The sequence below is a fragment of the Procambarus clarkii genome, chromosome 31, assembly GCF_040958095.1.
Source record: "Procambarus clarkii isolate CNS0578487 chromosome 31, FALCON_Pclarkii_2.0, whole genome shotgun sequence".
In the NCBI taxonomy this organism is placed as follows: Eukaryota; Metazoa; Arthropoda; class Malacostraca; order Decapoda; family Cambaridae; genus Procambarus; species Procambarus clarkii.
The window spans coordinates 15757880-15766000 of record NC_091180.1 but is presented as its reverse complement, the minus strand read 5'-3'; the positions used below and the strand labels follow the sequence as shown (position 1 = coordinate 15766000).

Sequence of the window (8121 nt, the reverse complement as noted above, 5' to 3'; positions counted from 1 at the left end):
AACGTGGCAGACGGTAGACTGAGACCCCACGCTACAGAAGTACTCAATATATATATATATATATATATATATATATATATATATATATATATATATATATATATATATATATATATATATATATATATATATATATATATATAATGTGCCTATTAGCTAGAACTTCCGAATATGCGGGTCCGATTTGCCTAACAGGCCGAATGATTTTCGTTATATTCAAATAATTCTTGCCAGATTAATTGGGCCTATTCTAACAATAAAGTATTAGGAACGTGAATTACTGACTTAATTAGGCTAGGTTTCAATAGGTAAGGTTTGATCAAATTTCATTGTTAGTTTTGACTACATAAAATCACAATCATATATAATAGTCAACACTTTCATATTTCAGAAGAAAAATATTTGGAAAAAAAATGTAAAATTTAATAAAAAGTTACATTGTCCTCCACACAAATTAGCAAGTTAAAATCTTACCAAAACGCAGAGACTTACTAAGGTATTAAAGTGAGGCTTGTGAACACGGTCAGGCGCTCCCACGGGCCCCCACACCGACCTTGTATACACCTCAACAACACGGCCAAAACGGCTTCGCTAAGAGCATTGTGGAGTTCCCTTAGGATATATATACCACGCTCTGGGTCCATGTTATGCTAACTGATCGTACACATCGACTTACTATTCCGCATATAACACAAATCTCATTAACGTGATGTATCAATGGGAAAATCAATAGGAACCTTGAGAGGGATTCGAACTGGGTCACTTGGTGCTCCCCAGCTAGCGCCCTGGACCACTATATAAAGACACGGTCAAAAGATTGCAACCTGAAATGTCACTGAATGCACTAGGAGACGTGAGGCTGCCACCCGGAGCCCAAACTTGGGGTTCCCACACACTGGTCTCTGGCTCCTGGTCACTAGTTCCCTCTAATGCTGTTCTCCTCAAAGACACTATGAGTCTCGGGACCTCTAGTGGAGCCACGGGAACGTTCCAGAGGGCATACGCTCTAGAGGACATTATTATAGAGATTGTTGACAGTATGCGCTAGGGAATTCGTTCCAAAAGTGGGTTCGATTAAAAGATTAAGCGTTATAGAAGCTTAAATATATAGCATAGTACCCTCAAATTAGATCCTGGAAACAGATAAGGACGCAGTCCGTTCTCTCACTATACTATTCCGTAAGAAATGTAACTGTTTTTACCTAACCAGAAGCGTCCAAACCCCCAAGCAACCCACCAAACCTATCGAGGGGGTAGAAAGCATCAATATTTCCATACTTAAGTGATATAAACACTTGCTGATTTAGCGTATTGGTTGATGCAGTTATCAATGTGAGGTGCGCGCGCTCTCATGGCGGTCACGTCGGGCGGTTAGTACCCCATAATGCCACACCGTTTTCTATTTTGGGCGGGAAGTAAACGTTTCTGGCGACCAAACTGTTGTTGGTGAATTTACCGGGAGTGAAAAGGCAATATTTCATCTTTCTGCCAAACACATTTATATATCAGAACCGCTCAACCTGAAAATAGGAAAGGGGAGAGTTAGGAGGCTTTTAGTATTTTCCATTTTAAGTTGAGGAAGGTGGGAAATATTAACATTCCCTCACTGACTAAACAAAAAATGCAAATTGGGATTAAATTCGTTCCATGACCTGTTCGTATTTTACACAACAGTGGTTTGTGTAAAAAAGTTTTGGGCTGAATGTTCAAGCATATTATTGCGGGTTATTTTTATTTGCTGTCATCAATGGTAGAGAATTTGATAAATTGGTGAGTTACTTATATGATGTGTTTGTGTTCTTGGAGCACTTAGCAAATTCAAAGGGATCTCTCTCTCTCTCTCTCTTTCTCTCTCTCTCTCTCTCTCTCTCTCTCTCTCTCTCTCTCTCTCTCTCTCTCTCTCTCTCTCTCTCCCCCCCTCTCTCTCTCTCTCTGATGAAGGCGTATTGAGCCGAAAACGCGTTCAGCATTCTCTAATTCTTCAAATGTGTTTTTCAGTTTATTTTTTATATTTTGTTGCCACTTTTGGAACACTCACACCTCGCCACAGTCAAAGTCTGGCGCCTACAATGTTTTTTTCCCCAAAATGCGGCAATTTTTTTTCATAGATTCGTAGGCCAGACATATATATACATTTTTAATTTCCCAAAGAAATTTGCATAGTAGTGGCGGGCTAAACTGGTTTGGCATTCTAAAGGTTAACCGCCTTTGATAAGGTGATTCTTACTTCCTGGCATTATCTTTGTAGTGCAGATTGGTGCGTTCTCGACCCAGAATCGAAAATCTCGGGTTCGAATCTCTGTCGGGACAGAAATGGTTGGGAATATAATTGTATCTGCTGTTGATTGCTGGTGTTGACTTCTTGATGTGACTTCTACACATCAAGAAGTCAACACCAGCAATCAACAGCCAATTAATGCACAACTATATTATACCCACTACAAGACTCCGCACCAATATAGAAGCATCAAGAAATATGGGCCAATAGGCCCTTTGCAGTTACTTCCATTCTTCCCTTTAATTTACCCAATTTATACCCATTGTTTCGTGTTCTGTCTTGTGTTGAATGTTTTGTTCACCTCATCCAAAACTGTTGTAACATATCATCTCACCCAAATGCAGGTATATAAGATGAAAGCTGTTTACATGATAGCATAGAACTCTGTTTAGTGTTTATAGGTTATAGTTGTGTGTGTGTAAACTAAAAGTCTTTGAAAGTGTAATAAGTTATTACGAAACGCGTTCAAGTGTCGCATCAGACTAGAAATAAAAACGAATTTTGGAGAATTGATTTTTCAGTTACCATCGACAGTGAAAAGAAACATAAGAAAGATCGAGAAAATTCGTGTTAGAATTATTAATCTTACTTTTTCGGTCATATTTAATAATATATGTCTACAGGAAAGACTGCTACCAAAATATACTAATATATATATATATATATATATATATATATATATATATATATATATATATATATATATATATATATATATATATATATATGTCGTACCTAGTAGCCAGAACTCACTTCTCAGTCTACTATGCGAGGCCCGATTTGCCTAATAAGCCAAGTTTTACTGAATTAATATATTTTCTCTATTTTTTTTCTTATGAAATGATAAAGCTACCCATTTCATTATGTATGAGGTCAATTTTTGTTTATTGGAGTTAAAATTAACGTAGATATATGACCGAACCTAACCAACCCTACCTAACCTAACCTAACCTATCTCTATAGGTTAGGTTAGGTTAGGTAGCCGAAAACGTTAGGTTAGGTTAGGTTAGGTAGGTTAGGTTATCGAAAAAACATTAATTCATGAAAACTAGGCTTATTAGGCAAATCAGGCCTTGCATAGTAGGCTGAGAAGTGAGTTCTGGCTACTAGGTACGACATATATATATATATATATATATTTATTTATATATATATATATATATATTTTCAGTTATATATATATATATATATATATATATATATATATATATATATATATATATATATATATATATATATATATATATATATATATATATATATATATCCCAGGAGCAACGCAACTCAAATAGGTTCAAATATAGGTGGTTCAAATAGCCTCGGCTATCACCTCATTTTGTCCGGTCGTGATGGCCAAGTGGATTAAGGCGTTTTGTACATACCAGTTGCGTTGCTCCTGGGAGTATGGGTTCGAGTCACTTCTGGGGTGTGAGTTTTCAGTTGCATATTGTCCTGGGGACCATTCAGGCTTGTTCGCATTTGTGTTCCTCACGTGCGCCCCAAAGAATGAGGTGATTTGTTAAAATGCTATGCCCAAGATTACTATCCGAGTGCCGGCGGTGGGGTGGTTCAAATAGCCTCGGCTATCACCTCATTTTGTCCGGTCGTGATGGTCAAGTGGATTAAGGCGTCTTGTACATACCAGTTGCGTTGCTCCTGGGAGTATGGGTTCGAGTCACTTCTGGGGTGTGAGTTTTCAGTTATATATATATATATATATATATATATATATATATATATATATATATATATATATATATATATATATATATATATATATATATATATATATATATATATACGTCAGTATTATGACTGTCTAAGCATACACATGGAGAATATTCTTTCAGAGATGATAAAAAAGATTGGTGTGTATAATAGGCTTAACAACATAATGAACTTCAGTACAAAAATGCACTAAGTGCATTACTTTATTCGTTTAAGCCTAGCGAAGGGATTGCATTAAGGAGAGGTTACATGGTTTGCTGTATTGGCTGAGGGCTGGCTGTAGTGGTTCAAGGGCTGGCTGTACTGGTTCAAGGACTGACTGTACTGGTTCAAGGACTGGCTGTACTGGTTCAAGGACTGACTGTACTGGTTCAAGGACTGGCTGTACTGGTTCAAGGACTGACTGTACTGGTTCAAGGACTGGCTGTAGTGGTTCAAGGGCTGGCTGTACTGGTTCAAGGACTGACTGTACTGGTTCAAGGACTGACTGTACTGGTTCAAGGACTGACTGTACTGGTTCAAGGACTGGCTGTACTGGTTCAAGGACTGACTGTACTGGTTCAAGGACTGGCTGTAGTGGTTCAAGGGCTGGCTGTACTGGTTCAAGGACTGACTGTACTGGTTCAAGGACTGACTGTACTGGTTCAAGGACTGACTGTACTGGTTCAAGGACTGGCTGTACTGGTTCAAGGACTGGCTGTACTGGTTCAAGGACTGGCTGTACTGGTTCAAGGACTGACTGTACTGGTTCAAGGACTGACTGTACTGGTTCAAGGGCTGGCTGTAGTGGTTCAAGGACTGGCTGTAGTGGTTCAAGGACTGGCTGTACTGGTTCAAGGACTGGCTGTACTGGTTCAAGGACTGGCTGTACTGGTTCAAGGACTGACTGTACTGGTTCAAGGACTGACTGTACTGGTTCAAGGACTGGCTGTAGTGGTTCAAGGACTGGCTGTAGTGGTTCAAGGACTGGCTGTACTGGTTCAAGGACTGGCTGTACTGGTTCAAGGACTGGCTGTACTGGTTCAAGGACTGACTGTACTGGTTCAAGGACTGACTGTACTGGTTCAAGGACTGGCTGTAGTGGTTCAAGGACTGGCTGTACTGGTTCAAGGACTGGCTGTACTGGTTCAAGGACTGGCTGTACTGGTTCAAGGACTGGCTGTACTGGTTCAAGGACTGACTGTACTGGTTCAAGGACTGACTGTACTGGTTCAAGGACTGACTGTACTGGTTCAAGGACTGGCTGTACTGGTTCAAGGACTGGCTGTACTGGTTCAAGGACTGGCTGTACTTGTTCAAGGACTGACTGTACTGGTTCAAGGACTGACTGTACTGGTTCAAGGACTGGCTGTACTGGTTCAAGGACTGACTGTACTGGTTCAAGGACTGGCTGTAGTGGTTCAAGGACTGGCTGTACTGGCTTAGGAAGCCAGCTGAAGACACTACCATAGAGATCTCAACCATCCTCACAGACCGCTCTCTCTCAGCCCCCATCTCCTCTCTTTTCGTCACCACTTTAAAGCTTTATAAAAACACAAAAAACCAAGACAAAAATATACGCCGTGAAAAAATTCTTAGCATGACATTTAGGGGTCGGAGAAGGAGAGAAGTTTGGGCGTTATTCCTTTATGCTTGCGCCCGCTCTGAGGTATTCCGCCCGCCCCAGCAACAACAAATTGGTCTTTTCCCGCCAAGTGGCGCTTCTCTGTTTTCACATTTTCCCGCCAAGTGGCGCCTCTCTGTTTTCCCATTTTCCCGCCAAGTGGCGCTTCTCTGTTTTCACATTTTCCCGCCATGTGGCGCCTCTCTGTTTTCCCATTTTCCCGCCAAGTGGCGCTTCTCTGTTTTCACATTTTCCCGCCAAGTGGCGCCTCTCTGTTTTCCCATTTTCCCGCCAAGTGGCGCGTCTCTGTTTTCCCATTTTCCCGCCAAGTGGCGCCTCTCTGTTTTCCCATTTTCCCGCCAAGTGGCGCTTCTCTGTTTTCACATTTTCCCGCCAAGTGGCGCCTCTCTGTTTTCACATTTTCCCGCCAAGTGGCGCTTCTCTGTTTTCCCATTTTCCCGCCAAGTGGCGCGTCTCTGTTTTCCCATTTTCCCGCCAAGTGGCGCGTCTCTGTTTTCCCATTTTCCTGCCAAGTGGCGCGTCTCTGTTTTCCCATTTTCCCGCCAAGTGGCGCCTCTCTGTTTTCACATTTTCCCGCCAAGTGGCGCGTCTCTGTTTTCACATTTTCCCGCCAAGTGGCGCTTCTCTGTTTTCACATTTTCCCGCCAAGTGGCGCGTCTCTGTTTTCACATTTTCCCGCCAGGAGGCATTTGGGGGGGGCTGCAGGGGCCTTGTGAGGTAATTCCGGGGCTCGTGAGGTAATTCCGGGCTCTCGTAAGGTAATTCCGGGGCTCGTGAGGTAATTCCGGGCCCTCGTAAGGTAATTCCGGGGCTCGTGAGGTAATTCCGGGCTCTCGTAAGGTAATTCCGGGTCTCGTAAGATAATTCCGGGCCTTGTGAGGTAATTCCGGGCCTCGTAAGATAATTCCGGGCCCTCGTAAGATAATTCCGGGCCCTCGTAAGGTAACTGCCGGTGGGTAAGAACATAAGCGGGGGAGACATTACGGTGAGAAGGATTGAGTCGTTTTTGTGGGCCACGGATCCCGCCCGACCGGATCCTCCCGGCGGCGACGGCTTCCCGCCCAACACAAACAAAAACACATCGCCGCACCGACCGGATTCCACCGTCTCCTGTTTTGTCATCTATGATTTTGCTGTTTTTATTTTGTTTTTTTTTGTTCGAGATTGTGCTGTTTTTCTTGGCGAATATATAATAATGCGACCGCGTAGTTAAGGATGTTATTGAGTGTATACAACCTGAATTACATACGCATATATGGTTGATCCTCTACCAGTATATGGTAGATTTTATACGAGTATATGGTATCTGATTGGCTGGGTGGATGGTTGCTGTACACACCTGACTCTAAGTGTATGACTGCTTGTCTGATGGCTATGGTCACTGTATATGTGACTGTCAATGACTAAATGTGATTGTGCAGGGACTACACCTGACTGTCAGTGACTTATATGTGACTCATTGACTATTTGACTGGTATTGACTGCATATATGACTGTTAATGACTATATGTGACCGTCATTGACTGTATACGTGACTCATTGACTGTATATGTGACTTGAAAACTAGGTATTAGATACAGTTATCGTCAGAACTATTCTTGTATCCAGTGATCACTAACTGTTGCCCCTGTTCACCCAGCAGTAATTGGGTACCTGTCTGTCAACCGGTTGATGGATTGTGTTGTAGTGAAACTAGTAGGATAAGCCTTGCCCCAAACGCTATGCGTATTAGTAGCCTTAGGTATTGTATGTACTAGCTCTATCTATAAATCCAACATTATGTTTCTAACTCTTCATCTATGTATATGCTTGAATAAAAATTTGAATTTGAATTTGAATGTATACCTTGAGTAAACACTGTCCCATAACTATTGCTCAAACCAAGAAATTATCATAAATCTTCGGTCACCCGCCTAATAAGGGCATTGACGAGTGTGCGGCCCATATTACGAAACATTACGAGACGAGGACAAATGACTTTGGAAGTGATGTTCTCAGCGATGATTGGCTGGTCTATTGCCCGCGAAAAAGAGCCGGGCTCCCGCGTGGACCAATCAGGAGGCGGCTCCTGGCGGCCATGACACCGGGCGTTGTGTAAAGTTGTGTATCTTTTGTGTAATGGTGTAATTTGGGGTGTAATTCTCTCGCGTTATGCCGAGTAGGGAAAAGCATCTGAATGGCACAAGAGTGGCGCTGTGTGTCGTCTGAGTGGCATGTTGCTGGGGGGACGGGGCCAGGGGGGGGGGTAATGGTTACCTGGCAAACAAAGTGAAGCGACCAATGCGCATCATCTCTTAACGATCATAATTGTTTTTTTTTTAGAATTGCAATTAATGTTGTTTAAACACTGTATTGTTATACTGTATTTAGTGAAGGTAATTGAGCTTAATGGGGTGGAGGGAGGCGGGGGGGGGGGAGGTCACAGCGTCCAGTGCTCCTCTTCTACACAATTCAAAAATCATTGTGTCGGGGGACAGTCAGCCGGAGTGTA

General features: G+C 42.3%; 1 protein-coding gene across 1 annotated transcript; it reads right to left on the bottom strand.

Annotated features, from left to right (window-relative positions):
* Nucleotides 1–4240: 4240 nt before the first annotated feature.
* Nucleotides 4241–5470, bottom strand: LOC123758594 (GATA zinc finger domain-containing protein 14-like). Its single transcript, XM_045743036.2, has one exon. It carries the CDS (start codon nucleotides 5468–5470, stop codon nucleotides 4241–4243), a length of 1230 nt encoding a protein of 409 aa, XP_045598992.2.
* Nucleotides 5471–8121: the final 2651 nt, after the last annotated feature.

Coding starts and splice junctions, on each gene's coding strand:
- LOC123758594 (XM_045743036.2), bottom strand. CDS start 5,470: ATGGTTGAGATCTCTATGGTAGTGTCTTCAGCTGGCTTCCTAAGCCAG.